Source organism: Solanum pennellii, chromosome 12 (assembly GCF_001406875.1).
Source record: "Solanum pennellii chromosome 12, SPENNV200".
NCBI lineage: Eukaryota > Viridiplantae > Streptophyta > Magnoliopsida > Solanales > Solanaceae > Solanum > Solanum pennellii.
The window spans coordinates 78,948,377-78,970,248 of record NC_028648.1 but is presented as its reverse complement, the minus strand read 5'-3'; the positions used below and the strand labels follow the sequence as shown (position 1 = coordinate 78,970,248).

Below are 21,872 nucleotides of genomic sequence, written 5' to 3'. Positions count from 1 at the left end.
AATTAATTTGGATCTATTTATATCAAAAGAAAAAAACTCCACTTTAATGATAATATATTATTTTTTTTAATTAAAAGTTATATTTTATTTTCGAATTAAAGATAAAAATGGTGTTAGTATTTTGTTACTATTTAGAAAAACAAATCGGCATGCATCGGCAATGGACTCCATTTTTGTACGTATAGACCAAAATGTCGTGCCGCATTTAGATAATATACGTACGTATTAAAGTCAAATTAAATTTAAATATACGTCGAAACAAAATATTTTATTTGTGCCCTGTCATTTTCTTTTGCATTATCTCGAAGGAAACATAAACTATTTGTTTTATTTTCAATCTAACTACCTATAAATAAACAGATTCAAATCAAGATGACCACCATCACTATAGTATAGACGGAAAGTAATTATATATTTAATTTGTAGCGTGTTCTAAGTAAAATATGTTTCTGAATAATTTATAGATTATTCTAAGCAAAATATGTTTCTTTATTTTTAAATCATAATTTTTATTTCTGAAAAAGAGATTGGAAAATATAATCTTAATATCAAAGGATTTGACTATTTGAATTTTTACCTTATTAGTGAGGGTTTAATTTTTCATCTTATAATCTTGTATCCATTTCTGTAAGAAAAAAAAATCTAAACTTATATCTTATTGACAAGTGATTGATTTTCCACCTTGTAATTCCTTTTCCTATTTACTATTTCTCGGTAACAAATTTGCAAAAAAAAAAAAAGAAGCAAAGTGTCACGGACTTAGGCGTCGTTTAGTTGGGAACGAGTTACTCATGATTAGTTATTCTGGGATAAGTTATCCATCATGTATATGAGATAATAATTAATTTCATCACTATAATATAAATAGTGAGATAAGTTATTCCAAACATGACAATCAAACAAGACACAATAATTATATGAGAAAATATATCAAATCCCCCTGAACTTGTCATCAAAACTTACTTTAGTACTTTAATTATATGGGCGTTTTAATACCCCTCTTAACAAATTTGAAGTGATTAAATATCACCCTAAGAGCTTACGTGGCAAAGTGAGTGTACTCACTCTCGTAAAAACGCATGAAATAGTTAAAAAAACTGAATAATTATATAATACACATGATATTTTTTTATTGGCCAATATATAACTAATAGTTTTATAATTTTTAGGGGTTGTTTGGTTCTTAAGAGTCTCACTAAAGCTCTCGATAACTCTATATTCTTCCTCTTTATTTTATGCTAAATATAAAGGGTAAGACAGAGAAAATACATCTATGTGTATTGGATTCTTGTTCTCTCTTTGACTAAATCATCAATTCAACATAATTCTTTTTGTCTCGGTGGCACTTAGTCAATAAATATTCAATCTATACGAGAAAGGAACTATTCAAGCTCTTTTTAAAAATGGTCTTATACAAGTACGAGACTTTGCTACATTTACATATTCATGCTTTATTTTTATATTATTGACATTTATAAGCTTTCGTTTGAACATGTTACTCGTGATATCAAGTTTGATTTCAAATCAACATTTAAACATTTCGATCACGGCAAAAATGAGTCATTTTTAAGGTCAAACGAGCTCTGGAGCAGGCAAATTTCAATTTTATGGATTTTCATTTGATATAGTTCACCATCTTTTTTGGTGATCTGAAATTCCAACGTCATTTTTGTCAAAATTTTTCGTGGACGTCCATTAATACCTTAGATATGGAGCCAGTTGACCTTGGCCAAAAAAGCCCATTTTCAAGGTCAGCGAGCTAGGAGGAGACAAGCCTCCCATTTTACCGATTTTCATGTGCTATAGTTCACCATATTTTTTGGTGATCTTTAATTTCTATGTCATTTTCATCGAAATTTTTTATGTATGTCCATGAAGACCTTAGCTATGGAGACAATTAGCCGTGACGGTCAAAATGACCCATTTACAAGGTCAAACAAGCCTCGGAGTAGGCAAATCCCCCATTTTGTCAATTTTTGTGTGCTATAGTTTACCATCTTTTTTGATGATCCAGAATTCTAATGTCATTTTTATCAAAATTATTCGTTGACGTGCGTTAAGACATTAGCTATAGAGCCAGTTTTTACTGCTTTACGTGTCCTATAGCCACTCATTTTCAAGGTCCAACGAGCCCCAGAGCATGTAAACCTCTTGTTTTGCTGCTTTTCGTGTGCTATATCCATGATCTTTTTTGGTGATCCAAAATTTCGACGTCTTTTTTTTTTCAAATTTTTTGTGGACGCTCGTTAAGATGTTAATTATTGAGCCAGTTGACGTAATGGTCAAAACAATCCATTTTGAAGGTCAAACAAGCCCCGAAGCAGGTTAACCCTTTTTTTTTATTTTCGCACTCTATAGTCCATGAATTTTGGGTAATATAGAATTTCTACGTGTTTTTTGCCAAGTCCGTTAAGATGTTAGCTATGGAGCCAATTGGCCCTGACGGACAAAATGGTCCGATTTCAAGGTCAAACAAAGCCCTGAAGCACGTATACCCCATTTTTCTGATTTTCGTTTACTATAATCCATGAAATTTTGGTGATCTATAATTCCGACATTATTTTTGTCTAATTTTTTTGTGGACGTCCATTAAGACGTTATCTCTGGAGGAAGTTGGCCCTGACGGCCAATACATACCATTTTGAAGGTCAAACGGGTCCCGGAGCTGGTAGCCCCTCATTTTGTCGATTTTCATGTGCCATAGTCCACGATCTTTTTTGGTGATCTATAAATTTCGACGTCTTTTTTGATAAATTATTTTGTAGACATTTATTAAGATGTTAGCTATGGATCATGTTAGCCCTGACGCCAAAACGACCCATTAAGAAGGTCAAACCAACCCTAAACCAAGTAAAACCCTCCATTTTGATGATTTTTGTGTGCTATAGTCCATTGATTTTTGGTGATCTGAAATTTCGACGTCTTTTTTGCCCAAATTTGTCATGGACGTCTATTAAGACGTTAGCTATGTAGTCAGTTGGCCTTCACGAAAAAATGACTCATTTTCAAGTTAAAACAAGTTTCGAAGAAGGTATGCCCTATTTTACCAATTTTCGTATATTATAGTCCATGAATTTTTGATGATCCAAAATTTCGACTTATTTTTTGTCTAAATTTTTCGTGGATGCCCGCTAAGAGGTTATTAATAGAGCTAGTTGGCCTTGATAGTCAAACGACCTATTTTCAAGGTCAAACGAGCCCTAAAGAAGGTAAACCCCCCATTTTGCTGATTTTCTTGCGTTTTTGTCCATAGATTTTTGGTGATCTAGAATTTTTTTGACATCTTTTTTGCAAAATTCTTATGGATATCTGTTAAGACTTTAGTTATTGAGTCAGATGGCTCTGATGGCTAAAACGGCCCATATTCTAGGTCAAACGAGCCTCGAAGCAAGTATATCCCATTTTTTGTCAATTTGTGTGAACTATAGTCCATGATTTTTTGGTGATTCAAAATTTTGACGTGATTTTTGCCCAATTTTTTCATGAACATTCGTTAAGATGTAATCTATGGAGTCAATTGTTCATAACGGCCAAAATGACCATTTTGAAGGTCAAACAAGCCTTAGTATAGGTAAACCCCTCATTTTATCAATTTTCGTGTGCTATAGTCCACAATCATTTTCGATGATCAAGAATTCTGATGTATTTTTTGACCAAATATTGGTGGACGTTCTTTCCGATGTTAGCTATGGAACTAGTTGGCCCCGACGATCAAAATGACCCATTTTTAAGGTCAAATGAGCTCCGAAGCGGGTAAATCCCCCAAATTTCAATTTTCATGTGCTATAGTCCATGAATTATTAGTTATTCGCAATTACGTCTTTTTGCCCAAAATTTTAACGAACGTCTGTTAAGATGTGAGTTATGGAGCCAGTAGGTCCTGACGGCTAAACCAACCCATTTTCAAGGTGAAACGAGTCCTGAAGCAGGTATACCCTATTTTGCCAATTTTCGTGTACTATATAGTCTATGAGTTTTTGGTGATTCAAAATTCCGACGTCTTTTTTGTCCAAATTTTTTGTGGACGTCCGTTAAGACGTTATCGATGGAGCAAGTTGGCCCTGACGGCCAAAACAAACCATTTTGAAGGTCAAACGAGCCCCTGAGTAGGTAAACCCCTCATTTTGCTAATTTTCGAGTGTTATAGTCCACGATCTTTTTTGGTGATCAAGAATTTCGAAATTTTTTTTTCCAATTCTTTTGTGGATGTCTATTAAGACGTAGTTATGGAGCAAGTTGACTCTAACGGTCAAAACGACCTTTTTTGAAGGTCAAACGAGCTCCAAAGCATGTAAACTCCTTATTTTGTCAATTTTCGTGTGCTATAATTCATGAATTTTTGGTGATCCAGAATTCCAGAGTTTTTTCGCTCAAATTTTTCGTGGATGTCCCTTAAGACGTTAGCTATGGATCCAGTTGGCCCTAAAGGCTAAAACGACCTATTTTCAAGGTCAAATGAGCCCCCAAGCAGGTATACTTCACTTTGCCGATTTTCTTGTTCTATAGACAATGATTTTTTTTTGTGATCCAAAAATTCGACGTTTTTTTTGTCCAAATTTTTTGTAGACGTCCGTTAAGACGTTAATTTATGGATTCAATTGGTCCTGACGATCAAAACGACCCATTTTGAAAGGTCAAACGAGCTCCAAAACAGGTAAACCCAATTTTGCCAATTTTCATGTGTTATAGTCTATGGATTTTGGGCGATCCAGAATTCCGACGTCTTTTTTGCCAAACTTTTTATGGACGTCTGTTAAGACGTTAGCTATGGAGCCAGTTGGCCATGACGGTCAAACGAGCCCGAAGTAGGTATACCCTATTTTGCTTATTCATGTATTATTGTCATGGATTTTTGGTGATCTGAAATTCTGACTTTTTTTGTCCAAATTTTTCGTAGACGGTTTTTAAGATGTCATCTATGGAGTTAGTTGACTCTAATGTCCTAAACGGACCATTTTAAAGTTCAAACAAGCCCCTGAGCAGGTAATCCCCTCATTTTGCCGATTTTCGTGTGCTATAGTCCACAAATTTTTTGGTGATTCAAAATTTCGACGTTTTTTTTTTCCTAAATTTTTTGTGGACTTCGTTAAGACTTTCGCTATGGAGCCAGTTGGCCCTGACGTCCAAAACGATATATTTCAAGGTCAAACGAGTCTCGAAGCAGATAAACCCCCAAATTTGCCAATTTTCGTGTCCTATAATCCATGAATTTTTGGTTATCCAGAATTCGACGTCTTTTTCGCCCAAATTTTCTGTGGACGTCTGTTAAGACGTTAGGTTTGGAGCCAGTTGGCTCTGACAGTCAAAATGACCCATTTTCAAGATCAAACGAGTTCTGAAGCAGGTATACTCCATTTTGTCAATTTTTTTGTACTATTATAGTCAATTGATTTTTGGTGATCTAGAATTTCGACGTCTTGTTTGCCCAAATTTTTCGTGAACGTCCATTAAAATGTTACAAATGAGTCCCGGAGCAGGTAAACTCCTAATTTTATCAATTTTTGTGTGCTATAGTTCACAATCTTTTTTTACGATCCAGAATTTTGATGTTTTTTTTGTCCAAATTTCTTGTGGACAGCCGTTAAGACGTTAGCTATGGAGAGCCAGTTAGACCTGACGGCCAAAACGGTCCATTTTGAAGGTCAAACGATCCTCGAATCAGGTAAACCCTTTATTTTACGATTTCCCTGTGCTATATAGTCCATAGATTTTTGGTGATCCGGAATTTCAACGTCTTTTTTGCCCATATTTTTCGTGGACGTCCGTTAAGACGTTAGTTATGGAGTCAGTTGACCCTGACGGCCAAAACGACCCATTTTCAAGGTCAAACGAGCCCCGAAGCAGGTATATCCCAATTTACCGATTTTTGTGTACTATATTTCATGAATTTTTAGTCATCCGGAATTCTGGCGGTCTTTTTTATCCAAATTTTTCGTGAATATCCGTTAATTTTTAACGAATTTTTAACTTTACTATTGATGAGTAGAAACAAGTAATATTATCACATATATTTTTGTTAAGCAATTTAGTATTTTGATGAACTATTTGTGATCATTGTCCTAAATTATGAATGAATTTGTAAAATATTATTTTAGTAGGACATATCAGATATGCCACATAGAGCATAAACTTTGTAGGTCTTGTGTAAAACGGGGAAAAACTATTTTGCTTATGGCAATTGACTAAGAAAAAACTGAAAATAAATTATATTAAATCTGAATTTTCCACCTGATTTTGAAACAAAACACAAGAAAGTATTACTAGCTTTTCCTTGTTTTCAAATTCAAATGAGACCAAATTTATTTGAAGTGATTTCTTCTTTAGTTTCGATGATTCTATTTAATGTCTGATATTTATATTGAAATCTGAATAATTTGAATATGTGCCGACAGACAGAACTCATTCAAAACTAGCGTTTTCCATCAAAAAATTTTCATACTCAAAACTCAAAACTCTAACAGTCTCATCCGCGACAATTGATGATCCTCAAGTGAGTTTGTACCAACATAAAAGAAAATGACATTTGTTGAAAAAATAAATAAAAAAACAACAGTATATCTGATCTCTATGACTTAATTTTAAGTTATAAAAACGTGTTTCATTTTGAATTAAAAATAACAAAGTGTTGAACACAACCTAGGTAAGTACAAAATCGATTTGGGTTCAAATGTGATATTAATATGTTTAGCATATTGTTTTAATTTATTCACACGATATTTCTTCAAGTTATCATTGTTTTAATTTAGTCATATGATTTTTTTCCTTCCATCATTTGCGATGACTATTACAGTGGAATATTGAGACACGAGGTAATTTAAATTGACTTATTTGAGTTGCTTTTAAAATCATGTCTTATGATAAAGTGGACTAGGAATAATTGATGATATTTAATAGTAATTGATAAGTAATATGTTATAATATGTTAGATTACATTTGTACATTTAATATGGATTTTAATTCTACGTATTGAAGGTGTACACATTATTTATACAGCCAGATCATTTATTATAAATAATTTGTTGAAATAAGATTTATGAACGAAATATTTTCCCCAAGCACTATCCCATCATTTTTGTATCGCTCATATATAACAGCACTTTCCCATACTCCAGAATATCGTACCAAGATCGAAATATTCATCTTTGAATCTTCACAAAATGCGTTCCAGAATTTTTTTTATGCAAAATCCATTTTTTTATCCAATTCACAATGTGAATTTTTCACTATCTTGAAATTCAATAATATAATAAATTAGTTAGATGTTTATGCATATTATATGCTAATTTTGCTAAATGTTAATGTGAATCATGTGATAATTGTTACCCATTTTTTGCGCCGTAATTGTTAACGAAAAACTAATTATTAAAGTATCCGTCGCTTTTAATTAAGTATCTCTATATTTTATTAAGTATTCAAATTACTCTAAAAAAGGGATTTTTGAAAATAGTTATACTTTAGAGTATGTGATTAGCCTAATTTTTACAATAATAAATCCCTTTGATAAGCCTTAATTACTAATCTGATAAAAAAAGAATTTAATAATAACCTACCATGCATAACCCAAATTGTTCTACCAAACTCCTGTGGCCCATTTGTTAATATTGGTTTAGGTCCATTAATAACATTAATTATACAAAAAATTGGTTGTTTCATAAAAATAATTTTGTGGTTGTTTGTTAACTAGTTAGGAGAAATATTATATATATATTAGATTTTGTATGATTAATATATCATATTTGATAGTTGGCTAGGATTATACGTAAAATTAATACGGGTGTTTGGTTTGTAATTTAAAGACACACATAATTAATACACGTAATTCTCTGTATAATGTTATGTAGAATAGAAGATGAGATTGTTAATACATAAATATCTAAATCATGCAAGATGAATCATTGCATAGAATTATACTTACATTTCTCAAAATTAATTCATGAATTATTAATACCTGCGTAACTCTACGTATCAAATGACCCTTTATTTGGTATTATTATGAATAGCAGAATCGAAAGTATCAAAGGGGTGGTGGCGCAGTTGGCTAGCGCGTAGGTCTCATAGCTTCTGAGTAATCCTGAGGTCGAGAGTTCGAGCCTCTCTCACCCCATTAAACTTTTTCTAGTATTTTTTTTTTTAAAAAAATAACATCGAAACATTATTCTATTTATTAATAAAATAAAATTTTGAGATCGAGATCTGACGTATATTGTTCATGTTGTATTTAAATTGAATGAATTTACGAAAATAAATCGATACTTCCATATATTATAAAAATCTTTAGAGATTTTTCTTTTCGACTTAATCGTAATAGACTTTTTTTAATACTAAGACTTCTTCAAAATATATTTCTATCTTCCAACAAGTGCCGGCTTGGAACAAACAATAGAATTACACAATTTTTTAATAAAATATTTGTCCTTATAAGAATAGATTTTGTAATAAATATTTGTCCTTATAAGAATAAAAACAAAATGTAACATCATTAAAATTCGGCACACAATTTTTTAAAACATTAAGAATGGTTCCCAAAAGTATCTTTAAGTTCATCTTTACACTTCGCTATAATCGATCAGAGGTGAAGTCAAAATTTTAGCTTTATGAGTTACAATTTTATAACGATGATTTCAAGTATTGATAACTGAATTCTAAACGCAATATTTATACATATTCAATAAATTTCTTAATATAAATATACTATTATATTTGAACAAAAGTTACTGAGTGCGACTATATTCTTTTTCTATGTCACATCAAGAATTATATCTAGGGATAATGTCTTTGTGCCTAGTCAAATTCCACACACTATAAAGAGCCAAGAGTAATATTGGTAATAACTAATAAGCTACCCTTAAACTTGAAATAAATGGCCAGCATAACTTCTATAATCTCTACAAATTCATCTAAAAATGGAATAGTTGATGATTTTTCAAGCATTGAAGAAGGAAAACATGGAACTATTCAGAGTCCTTTCCTATCTGCTTTCCAAAAGGTAGCTACGTATAATTATAAAGTATATTCATTTTGAACTCACTGACTCTAGATTACGTATTTGCCTCTATCTACTAGCTCATGTTATGTTGGTCACGATGTACTAATAGGTAGAGTGTGTATGAACGTATAGATTAAAACATTTATGTATAATTTATGAAGTATATTCATTCTGAACTCACCGACTCTCCTCTGCCTACAAGTTCATGTTATGTTGGTCACGGTGAACTAATAGGCAGAGTATGTACGAACGTATAGATTAAAACATATATGTATAATTATAAAGTACATTCATTTTGAACTTATTGACTCTAGATTACGTATTTTCCTCTGCCTACAAGCTCTTGTTGGATTCATTTTTAGTTGCAAAATTAAGTAGATTCTGAACTCATTGACTCTAGATTACATATTTTCCTCTGCCTACAAGCTCTTGTTGGATTCATTTTTAGTCGCAAAATTAAGTAGATTCTGAACTCATTGACTCTAGATTCTGTATTCGCTTCTGCCTACAAGCTCTTGTTATAACGCTTGCTAGTAACAATTTGTTTCATTTCATGTTTAATCGCGCCATTATGCAGATTATAGCTGAGCTGGTGGGAACCTATATTTTCATATTTGTGGGTTGTGGATCAGCTCTTGTTGATAGAGAAAGGACACTCACTATTGTTGGTATAGCATTGGCATGGGGTTTATCATTGATGGCTCTAATATACACTCTAGGTCATGTCTCTGGCGCCCATTTCAACCCTGCGGTCACCATTGCCTTTGCTGCAGCTCGAAAACTACCATTAATGCAAGTAAGAACTTATAATCAATCACCAATGATGATAATAGTTCACACTTAGTACTGTGATAGTCCTTCTGTTTCAATTTGTTTGTCTGATTTTGACTTAACAAAAACTTTAACAAGTGACGAAGACTTCCAAATTTTGTGTTGTTAAACTAAAAATATGTAGAATGTACCAACAGTTATATGCACATGGATCGGACACAGATCCAAGATTTGAACTTTATGAGTTTTGAATGGTAGGATAGTGACCTCAAATGCAAGTATAGGGTTCTAATGTTTAGTTTTGTACATATTTAGGAGATTTATCAACACATATACAAGGTTCGGGCCAAAGTTATTGGATTCTGTCGAACTAGTAACTTAAACCCTACTTCCGCCCCCGATTCTTGCAGGTGCCTATGTATGTACTACCTCAATTCTTGGGCTCTACACTTGCAAGTCTTACCTTGAGAGTGTTATTTAATCATCAAGGTGACATACTACCAATGTTAACTCAGTACAAAAGTCCAGTCACTGATTTTGAAGCTATATTTTGGGAGTTCTTAATGACTCTCATTTTGATGTTTGTGATCTGTGGAGCTGCTACTGACGATCAAGCGGTACGTTTTTCGTGAATATTTCGTCAATTTAATCAACTAGAGTGTCCTCCTAATCAGTTTACTATCTTCAAATGCAGACCAAAGAGGTAGCTGGAGTTGCAATTGGAGTGACATTAGTGTTTGAAGTCCTTATTGCAGGGTAAAATCATTGATGTACTTGTAATGTTGTTGCACCCGTGTCGGATCCTCCAAAGCTACGTAGCTTTTGAAGGATCCGACAGACAAACTATTTTTGAAGAATCTGAGCAACGTAAATTCTTGACTATGAAAAGTCTAGGATGAGTAACTTATCCTGCTTTCCTATACTTGATTCTATCTCTTTTCGTTCTGTTGTAAAAAGGAAAGATCCCAACGAATTGATCTTTCTTTTCGTTGTTGAATCTCTCTTTGATTAATCGATGTGTGATGTTCCGATTTGAAATTGCTAACAATGTAGAGTATAACATTTTGTTACTTACTAAAAGTTCATATCTGCAGGCCAATTACTGGAGCTTCAATGAATCCAGCAAGAAGTTTAGGCCCTGCAATAGTCTCAGGTGTCTATAAGAACCAATGGGTCTTCGTTATTGCCCCGATTCTTGGAGCCATGACAGCAACTGGGATATATAGCCTTCTCCGACAACCAAAGCAGAATACGAAAATCTGAAGCATAAGATGTATACCAACAAGTACGTCGGAGATTATGTAACACCAGAAAATACATGAATGTCAAAATGTGAGTATTCGTGCTATAGGAAAACGAAGAATGATTGCATTTTTTGTAACTTAATTATATTATATCTCAATGAGACTTCAATCCCTTTCGACACATTGTCTTTAAAGAGTACACCTATTCTACACAACGGAAACACACCAGTACAAACCGGTAAGAGATGCAGAAAAATAAGAAAACCTGGACATATTATACACATATTTACAGCTGATATAACCAAGCTATATAGATTGATCCCATGCTAAGTGTGCTTATTCGTAATCCAAATGCTTGGTTGATTTCTCATATAGTTACTTGACTAATAGTTATTATCTCGAAAGTCCCCTTTCTTCTTGATTCCAAAACTTTCAACAAAGAAAGTGACTTCCTGAGATGATAACAATTAGTCGAGTGATCATCTGAGAAATCAAACTCTCCAAATGCTGGCCACAACGATACACCTGTAGCAAGTGCATATCACACACAGACACAGGTTAAGAAAGTTCCATGAAGCTTCGACATCCTCTGGAACTAAAATCATAACTACTACGTATCGTCTCAACCTAATGTCTGGTACAGAGAAGTAGAGGCATCATATCTGTATATAAATGTGATACTCATTTTGATCTTCGGAGTTCCTGCTTGGTCAAGTGTACGTATTCCATAGTTCTTGCATTACATCGATATTATTGGAACTTCTGCTCTACTATCTACAACTGAATTTCTAATATCAACAGAGGTTTCTTCGTCTTCATTCCTAAAAAAGGAAGATGACATGCTAGGAACAATCTGATCTCCATAACGTCGTAGAGCAGTAATTGTAGGATTATTGTTCCTGACCGGTACATTATTAGCTTCCATTTCCATCTGCATAGCCTGAGGAAAAGCTATTGGGACAAACTCATCAGTGGAGTCTCCATGTCCTTCCTCCATTCCATTCTCAATAGCAGATCTTGCAGCTGCTTCAAGCTGCCACATTTGTGACAACGCTTCTTCTAGTCGTTCTTTTGCTGCAACGATCTCAACGATGGGAAAAGGATAATTGGAACCAAGCTCGATTCCAGCAGCTTGAAGTACAGATTCTGGTGCATCCCATGGGTGGTGTATCCATTCTGTGGGCAGCCTAGCAAGTTCAGGAAGCCATCGTCGAACATATTCCCCATTTGGATCAAACTTGTATCCCTCAAACTACAGTTAAGACAATTAACAATCAATAGCAATTAAAGTTATACATGACAGGATGAACGCGTTGAGAACATAATTAAAGGTATGCTTTATCTAACAGCTTAAGCTTTAGATGAGACTGTCACACACTTCAACATGACGTTGGAGCAGTCTGAAAAAGGACAGTAACCACAACAAAATGCTACGATTACAAGGAAATACCTGTGGATTATCAATTCCGAGGAACTCACAACCATCAGGTAGGGTACCGGTAATAAACTGCCAACCAAGAGCATCACTCTCGAGATCTGCATCTAACAGTGTGTCCCAGAAATACTTCATTCCCCATGTCCAAGGAAGCTGCAGAACCTTAACAGAGAAACTAGACACAACAACTCGAATACGATCATGTAGCCAGCCAGTGGCCCAAAGTTCTCTCATACCTGCATCAACCAAAGGATAACCTGTTCTACCTTGCCTCCACGCCTTAAAATAACCCTCGTCTACTAACCAAGGGAAGTACTTCAGCTGACCAAGCAATGGCCTTTCATGACTGTAAGGATGATAAAAGCTCATGTATCTCGAGAACTCCCTAAGGCCGATAGACTTGAGGAACAAGTTGACACTCTCTTCACCTGCTTTGTTTCCTTCATTAGCCCAGAGTGTTTGTTTAGTACGAATACGATGGAATACCTTACGAACACTGACTTCACCAAAATGTAAACACGGTGACAGAAATGAGGTTGTTGCACTATCAGCTTTACTACGATTTTTGGAATACTCAATCAATGGTCCATTAATGAAAGTAGTGAGTGCCTTATCAGCATTGCTCCAACCAGGAGACCACGCTCGAGCAAGAAGTGCATTGCTTCCTTTCTCTAATTCACTCTCAAACACCAAGTTGTCTGAAGGGCATCTTGATGCATCACCTGGAAAGTGTTCCACGAAACAAACAGTAGAGTACTCAGTCAAACGGAAATGGAAAAAATTGCGGTAGGTTCTATCTGATTCTTAGCTACATCAGTAGAACAAAATGGTGAATGTGCATATAACACGATCACGATAGATGAGAACAAACCAGATATTATCCTTTTAGGCGGAAGAAGTGGAGCTTCAGGATCATAAGGCATGGTAAGACATTTTTCCCAAAAATCAGAAAATGTGCTGAATGGACGGCCTTCATCATCGACAACTTCCCATGGTTCATATAGCAAATCAGCATTGAAAGAACACACAGCTACACCTTCAGCTGATAAGGTTTCCTTTGCGCGATTATCCCTTACAAGTGATATTGGATCTAAAGCAAAACACAATAATACTTTGTTTATAAACCTTCTGATATAACAAATCCACATTCACAAGCATATATGATCAAGCATTTGAGTATACACCTCTTATGTCAAATTACAAATTATACAAAAACACACGAAAAATGATGTGCTTATTGTCCACTTCAATAAGTAACTTCTTTGTTCTCTTCTACTTATCATATGAGACTTTGTTCGCACATATCTAACAACGTTCACCAGCATACGAGCAACTAAAAACACGGAGAATGTATAACTTATACACTACATCAATTACAGAGGAAGTGAAACATAACAAAGCATACTGAGTAGTAACTACAACAAAATAATACGATAAAGCAACAATAATCGAAGGACAAGAAACTACATGAACAAAAAGCCAACAAATAGGAACATGTACTAATATAACAAAAGGCATAACTAACCATATAAATGATTGAAAAAAACTCGAGTTGCACCGGTAGATTTGACAACTTGAAGAAGAGAAGAAACACTATCATTAGATCTCTTTGTAATGAGTGAAGTGCCAAGTTTCTTCAAAGATGAATCAAGATGAGCCAAACTTTTCTTAATCCACCATCTTGAAACTCTTCCAGGGCAATAGTATCCTTCTTCTTCTGGTGCCCATATAAACACAGCAATCACTGATCCTGCTCTCACTCCAGCAGCCAGTGCTGGATTATCTTCAAGCCTCAGATCCCTCCTAAACCATACTATACTACAACCACCACTTGACATTTTTTCTTCTTTGCCTCAAAATATTACCAACAATGTGTCACCTATCTTTAACACCACCATGCTAATGTGTCTTTCTTGGACAGCAGTGAACTAGGATTAGTCTTATCTCTTTATTGCTATACATGTAACTTTCACTAATGAATAGGATTTTACAAAGAAGGGCATAATACATAAGCAAACAATCAAGTTTGGCCTTAGCTGGTAAGTAAGCACTCTAACTTTGACGGTGAACATCTAGATACCTCAACTTAGTCTTGACTGACAATTGAACACTCCAACTCATCCTCACACATAAATTTTTGATGATCAAATAACAAACTGAATGACGAGTTGATGTGTTTAGATGTGCATGCTCAAAATTGGAGTATTATTTTTCTTTTATGTATTATGCCTACAAAAAACACTTCAATAGGGTTGCGTCGATCAAGATTTGAAGCTTATATGTAGGTTTTAAATTTATAATTAGTATAGATTTATTAATTTATTCAAGACAAACAAAAGGATTGGACCAAAGCTATAAGGTTCGGATGAACCTGTAAGCTATACTATAGGTCTAACCCGACAATTCAATATGGTATCAGAACAAACAAAGATCTTAGCACGTGTCGTGGCTCAGTATAATTGAATAATTAAAAAAATATTTTCTCCAATAACATTGATGGTTTCAACAACAAATAGAAAAAATGAACTTTTTGAAGGATGAAATTTAGTAAGATAGCTATCTAACACAAGTTAATTCTCCCTCTTGGGTAACCCCTATGAAAGTGATTGGTTAAGGTAATGAGTTGGAAGAAATTGATGGACAAATTGCAGCCACAATTTTTATTTATTTAATTTCATTTTATATTTTGTTTCTTATCCTAGGTAGAAAACAAGCCCCAATTACTCCCATCAAGCTTTCTAGAGTGCTTTTGGAAAAAAAATAGTGGTTTTAAAAATCGGCTTTTACATTGTCGATTTCAAATCCGAATAAAAGAAGAGTATTATAGAGGATTAAGGTTATATATATCTTATTTATTTTAAAATTTACTTGTGAAATTTTACGAAATATTTCCAAACATCTTTTAACCTTACTTGATCAAAATAAGTGCTGGTGTTATGCTGTCATATACGTCATATTCACAAATTTGGAATATCTTTTAAATATATATGGTACCAAATCTTAACAACTAAAATCCACCATTAACATTTAATATTTAAAATGCCAAGACTTATGCACACACACAAAATACAACAAAACAAAGAATTTTTTTAAAGTTTTTGTAATTTTATATTAAAGATATGTCAAATGTATTTAAATTTCATTTAATTTCATAATTTTAAACATGTCATACGAAAAATTAAAATTAAAAAAAATAAATCATGCCTTTCTAAACAAGCTATAATGAAAAATAAATCAAAACATATTAAACCTAAGACAATATTTAATTTCAGTAGACTAGTACAATAAGTAGGGTCTTCATATTCAAGGCCTCTTAAGTTGGTTGGTGATACACTGATACTAGATAACAGTACATATTAGTAGATCGAATGCTATAAATGTCACGACCCAAAACGGGTCGTGAATGGCACCCACACTTACCTCTTTAGGTGGGCGAACCAACACATCTAACCCCCAACATATACCAATAGTTCAACTATAAATAATATAAATAATGCGGAAGCTCCAAAAGATACTAAGCAACCAATTTAAATAAGTTTCTAAAGTTTAATACTTATCGTCCCAAAATCTGATAGTCATCACATCAAGGACATCTAATCTCCAATACTAAGTCTAAGAATATCGAATACACTAAAATAAAGAATAAAATGGTATGTGTCCGAAAGTATAGGACATCATGTCGTGACCGAGAGAATCCAACACGAGCTTGAATGGATAGCTCACCCTGTAACTTGATATACGGGAGGCTGGCTAGAGCTGAGGGAAATCAGAAGTCATAGGTACACTCGCTGCATTTCATAAAAGGAAAACAAAGAAGAAAACAAGTAGGACTCAGTACGAGGCAACATGTACTGAATAAGTATCATCGGTCAACCCAAAATAGTAACTAATATACAAAGAATAATAGTATGAACTCAACTATAGCACTTAACATGTGATAAGCAACAAACAACATGAACAAGTGTCAATAACAATAAAGTAAGCACGTATTAAGTCAACGGGATCAAGATCACACATGAGGACTCATGCCTCCAAACCAAACCATTTTGGGAGTTGAGTTCTTTGAGATTGAATATCTTCCATTAATTAACATATTTTCCCTTTAATATTATCGTGTCGGAACGTGACACTCGAATCCAAAAATACTGTGTCGGAACGTGACACTCCGATCCAAGAATACCGTGTCGGAACGTGACACTCCGATCCAATTATACTATTAATTTATCCTTTATTATCACCGCTTTCAATTCATTGTTATATTATTTTCATCAAGCCTTCTTTATTCAAGGCATCACTTCGATAGATTGGATTAGAGAATATAAATTCTACGGTCTCAGGATTTCAGACGAATCACAAACCACACAACCAAATCACACAATCACACAGTCAAGTACATAGAGAACTTCACAATATCATTCAAGGCATATCAATCACTATTAAGAGTTTACTATCAAATAGCATAACTTTAGTGGAATTTAAATAACTCGATACACCTAATATATAATTACCTAACTCAATATTTTAAAACTTGGCTCATAACAAGATAACTATGGAAAGAATTGGAATTTAAGGTTACGTCTATGTCCAGTAACCTCTACCAGGGAAAATCAAAACAACATATTACATAATTTATAACACCCATATGCAAAAATTCCCAATTTTATCATAGAAATATCAAAGTTTATTACCCCACCTTACTCTCTTATTGGTTATATATTTGGCCTCAATTTTATAATCAATAATTACATAAGAATTTAAAACCTTCCTACTGTTAATTGTTTGTTATTCTTCAATAGACCATTAGGCCATCATTACATGCAATTCAAAACAAAGGCATTTGCCATTCAATATAACAACTTGAATGGCAAAGAACGTGATAATACATAACATACGAAATTTATTTTAAAATAGCAAACATATGACTGCAACAATTTAATCCTCCGTGAACTAATTAAACTTTCTATATATAACTTTCACTTGCCACTCATCCACCAACTTTAAGCCAATTCTACCAAACATTACAGTAAGACATATATTAAAAGGTACGCCCGATCCCTCTTCACAACAACATAGTACTAATTTATATATATATACACCTTTTCCTTCCAATCAAGAACATAACAATAGTAATAATAATACTCAGAAGCAGTTTCTGTACAATCCAATACGACTCTACTAATTTTTCTAGCGTTTATTGAATATCCCTCTTTTCCAATTCAAATATTATACTAAAAATAATTAACACAATCATGCTAATATATTCAAAATCCAACTCTAAATTTGATTACCTGATGGAACAACCGCTTCGTGAATGCTGCAAATATGGTTTCTCTTGGCTAAACCCTTATTTCCCTTCTACAGAATATTTCTTCCTAAATATTATATAACTAATTATAAGAGTGGTGAAAGTGACCCATTATTAATTATAATATTATTTCTTAACCATTAACTAAATAAATTAGTAAAACTACCCCACTAATTTCATAATTATAATTATGAATAGTCCAAAACACCCACTTAAATCTATCAGAAAGTATTTTCTAACATAAAAATTTCTAGTGCCCAAACCGACTACACGGGTTGTTACAATAAAGTTCTTCAAAAAAATTTAAAATAGGCCTAATTCATCGGTGGCTTCTTGAATTTGGTACAAAATTTTACTTAGACACTTTAACTGGACAATGTTCATTTTAAATTCCTCATGTAGGATTTCGTTATCTTATTTTGACACTTTTCATTGACATGACATTGAATATAATACATTCAAAGCCAACGCGTGAGGAGCTTATTTCAGGCCAAATAATTATTTTTGAAACATGTTCATCTTCTTCACTCAATCTTTGTGATAATCTCATCCACTATACACCATCAATCCAGCTACTGCAACATCATCATTAATCTTATTAAAATTGAAATAATTAATTTTTCAGATCTAAAAATCACCGCAATGATTATCTTCTTCTCATTTTTTTTCTTTAGATCCAACAAAAAATTATTCCACTAGTAGTTTTAATTGATTTTTTTAGAAGTAAACAAAAAGAAAAAGTGTGCTTTTATAAACTAATATTTTCAATATAATTAAATTCTTTTGAAAGTGTTTCTTGAAAAGACGATAGAGTGAAAACGTTTGAAGTTGGGGTAGGTGGAGTAAAGAGGATGCACGTTCTAATGGGGGTGGAGGGGCGGTTGGGGTTGGGATGTGTGGGGTGAAGAAGACAATGGTGAGTTTATTGAAAAATTAGAAGTATTGAATTTCTTTTCAAAAAATATTTATTATTTGAGTTTTAAATGCCACATGTCATCAAGTGAGTGGTTATTTTTCTTTATATTTAAATGTCATTAGTTTAGAATTATTCTTTTACATACATGACATGTGTCTTTATTTAATTCGTCATTTTGAACGTCATCGACAAGTATATTATACACACTTTGTATTTTTAGATGATTGTTAAAATAGTGTCAAAATGGCACAACAAGATCCTACATGAGAGGTTTAAAATGAACACCCTGTTGAGGTGTCTAAGTGAAATTTCGTGTCAAGTTTATGGGGTCACCGGTGGGTTAGGCCTATAAATATTATATATAGAGGTAAAGTAGAATTTTAAAGTGTAGGAATTAAGATGTTTTTTATTTAAATTAGAACCGTCAATATAAGCTAGGTCTATTGGGACGGTCTGGTTTACCCGTGATTTGATAAGGGTGCGTTATATTTTGGAGCTCTATCATTTAGGAAAAGAGCTTTTTATCTCAGCCTGAATAAGTCTGTCGATTTGTGGGGCTTGAGAAATATGATTAGTGTCAGCCCCTAAGCCAAGTAAAAATTAATTGAAAAATAAAAATAAAATAGAGTACTAAAAATAACAAAAGTCTTCCCTCAAATTTTGTTTAAAGTTTAAAATATTACAATTTAAATATAAATTATGTTTATAAAATATGTAATATATAAAAAAAAAATTCCTAATATTTCTAGGGAACATAAGTCACAACCTATAGAATATTGTCATAGTTTTTGTGTTTTATTATGATCATTGGAAAACAATTAGGTGAATATTTTCATTTAGCTATTTAGATTTTTAATTGAAATCAAACTTAATGAATATTATATAAATAATTTTATTTGTATATGATTAACAAGTAGTAATACTAACCCCGTGTAATATTATTTTATCGATATTTATGATAATATTTTTTAACTATAATATAATTTAAAAAATTATAAAAAAAATATGTTTTTAAAGAAAGAGGACTAGCTCGGCAAAATCCGTAGCCCACGTACTTATGGGCTAGGCCGATCATTTATTTGGCCCATACAAAAAATGGGCTAGTCCCGCCTGACCGTTAATTAACAAAGTCTGTATATGTTAGCCCAAATGGAATGAGTCAGTTCATATTGACAACTCCGTTTAAATTATTGAGATCTAAAATAATAATGGGAAAATTACGCGGCAAAATGAAATAATAGTACTTAGTTGCTCATCATAGCTATAGTTTGTTTTAATTATCAATAGCGACTAACATTATACATTAATTACGTGGGCTGACTTGAGTTTGTATAATTAGTCACATTTGTGTATGTATAATCACAAGTACCAATTCTTTGTTTAATTTGTATTTGTATACGATTGTTTGTATTTATATATGACGATGATTTCCTATGATTTTTCAGTTTTGTCATTATATACATTCAATTTTTTTGTTTATAACTTTTTAAAGTTTGTATAAACATGTAGCTTTGGGTGTATAATATGAATTATATAATGTACTTTGTATAATTGTTTAAAGTTCATATATTTATGTTTGTATCAATTTGTTATTTCTAATTTTATTATATTTGTATATTTCAAGACTTTATATTACTCAATTATACAAAAACACGGAAACTATACAAATGTACCTACGAATTATACAAATTATTGTCCTCTCTAGCTCACCTCTCTCCTCCCTCTCCCAATTTCGTTTGTTATATATGCAAATGCATATGTATAATTATACAATTATTTAACCGATATACATATATAATTCACCTTTCTAGCTCCTTTCCCTCTCTCGCTTGCCTCTCTTCTTTCTCTCAGTCTCGCTCGCCTCTCTTTTTTCTATAATATTTATTTACGAATTATAATCATTGAATTTTAGTTATGAAGAATAGTTAGATTATTTTTTAATCGCTATATGTAAAAATTCCTCCGTAATAATTGATGTATATTAAATAAAAATAAATTATTCAATCCATGCAATTATAGAATATAAATTCTCGGGAAGTAAATCAACAAAAGAGACTGATATTTTACACATCTCGAAGTTTGTAAGATTATTTTACTCATCTTGAAGTGTGTAAAAGAGAGAATATTACTAAAACTTATGACGGTTTGGTTTAAACAAATACCCACATTTATCAAGTCCATTTTACTCCCAATTAACTTTAGAGTAAAATAACACAAATTTCATTAATAAAGGAGTAAATTTTTTGTTGTATGACCGTTTTTAATATTATGAATTTTATTACCATTTGGACTTTAAATACATATATATGATCACTACAAATATATGTATTTGTTTTAAATATACGGTCTTCAAGTAGATTTGTATATATTTAATTCTCTCGCTTTTCATTATGTATCTATATTTCAGGATGTATTTTGAGTGTATGTACATAATATCCCAGATACTTTCTTTTATGCAATTTTTCAATATCACGAATCTAACCAGAAGTTAGACTTTAGATTCATGTATATGGTGTGTTCAGTTATATGTACTTTGGGATCAAAATTAGGTATAATTTGTTTCAGATATATCGTATCCAAGTGGATTCACATATATGTATTAACTCTCCCGCTTCTTCTCTATGTATATAGTATTTTATATACATTTATCTAGTGTGATTCACATATATCTGAGATACATATATGGATTATCTTCCTCATTTCTCTTTTTATTTTAGTGTATTTAGTAGCACAAATATATGTATTAAGGGGTATTTACTTAAAATTGATATAAATTATCAATTAGCGATACGATGTATAATTATTTCAAATAATAAAATTATAAAAATATTTACTCCTTCTGTCCCATTTTATGTGACATTTTTCATTTTTTGAGAGTCAAACAGTTTAACTTTGACCTGACATTTGCGTATAAAATTTTTAATTTTTTTTAAATGAAATTTATATATTTGTAAACTAAGTAAAGAGTACTATGAGTCACAATAATTCATACAGTAATTCAAAATGTTAAAAGGATCTATGAAAAATTACGGTTAAAGATATACTTGTTTGAATCTCAAAATGTGAAAAATGCCATATAAAATGAGACGGAGGAAATATGTAATTAAATAGTTTTTAGCTAATTAAGGATATGGACTTTTAGTTAATATACTAATTTGGTGGTATAGTTAAGTCTTTTGATTACTAAATAAATATAAAAAAATAGGTAAACAGTC

The 21,872-nt window shown here is 32.5% G+C and overlaps 2 protein-coding genes and 1 non-coding gene across 3 annotated transcripts; 2 read left to right on the top strand and 1 right to left on the bottom strand.

Annotated features, from left to right (window-relative positions):
- The first annotated feature begins 8,019 nt into the window (after window positions 1–8,019).
- On the top strand, window positions 8,020–8,104 carry TRNAM-CAU. The gene is given in 2 exon segments: window positions 8,020–8,057; window positions 8,069–8,104. It is a non-coding gene; the product is annotated as a tRNA-Met (tRNA).
- A 756-nt stretch (window positions 8,105–8,860) lies between these two features.
- LOC114075373 (nodulin-26-like) lies at window positions 8,861–11,062 on the top strand. The gene is made up of 5 exons (XM_027913832.1): window positions 8,861–8,986; window positions 9,564–9,782; window positions 10,168–10,374; window positions 10,452–10,513; window positions 10,852–11,062. Exons 1-5 carry the CDS (start codon window positions 8,861–8,863, stop codon window positions 11,018–11,020), a joined length of 783 nt encoding a protein of 260 aa, XP_027769633.1. The 3' UTR covers window positions 11,021–11,062.
- A 58-nt stretch (window positions 11,063–11,120) lies between these two features.
- On the bottom strand, window positions 11,121–14,756 carry LOC107006012 (cryptochrome-1-like). The gene is made up of 4 exons (XM_015204648.2): window positions 13,962–14,756; window positions 13,308–13,526; window positions 12,452–13,158; window positions 11,121–12,253 (listed from the first exon to the last, which is right to left on the bottom strand). Exons 1-4 carry the CDS (start codon window positions 14,272–14,274, stop codon window positions 11,741–11,743), a joined length of 1,752 nt encoding a protein of 583 aa, XP_015060134.1. The 5' UTR covers window positions 14,275–14,756; the 3' UTR covers window positions 11,121–11,740.
- Between the last annotated feature and the right edge of the window lie 7,116 nt (window positions 14,757–21,872).

Bases quoted from the DNA above. Each gene is read 5' to 3' on its own strand.
- LOC114075373 (XM_027913832.1), top strand. From the start codon at position 8,861: ATGGCCAGCATAACTTCTATAATCTCTACAAATTCATCTAAAAATGGA. The intron at 8,987-9,563 runs GTAGCTACGTAT...GCCATTATGCAG, and splicing joins TCCTATCTGCTTTCCAAAAG to ATTATAGCTGAGCTGGTGGG. The intron at 10,375-10,451 runs GTACGTTTTTCG...CTTCAAATGCAG, and splicing joins CTGCTACTGACGATCAAGCG to ACCAAAGAGGTAGCTGGAGT.
- LOC107006012 (XM_015204648.2), bottom strand. From the start codon at position 14,274: ATGTCAAGTGGTGGTTGTAGTATAGTATGGTTTAGGAGGGATCTGAGG. The intron at 13,527-13,961 runs GTTAGTTATGCC...GTTTTGCTTTAG, and splicing joins TTTTTTCAATCATTTATATG to ATCCAATATCACTTGTAAGG. The intron at 13,159-13,307 runs GTTTGTTCTCAT...AACACTTTCCAG, and splicing joins GCCTAAAAGGATAATATCTG to GTGATGCATCAAGATGCCCT.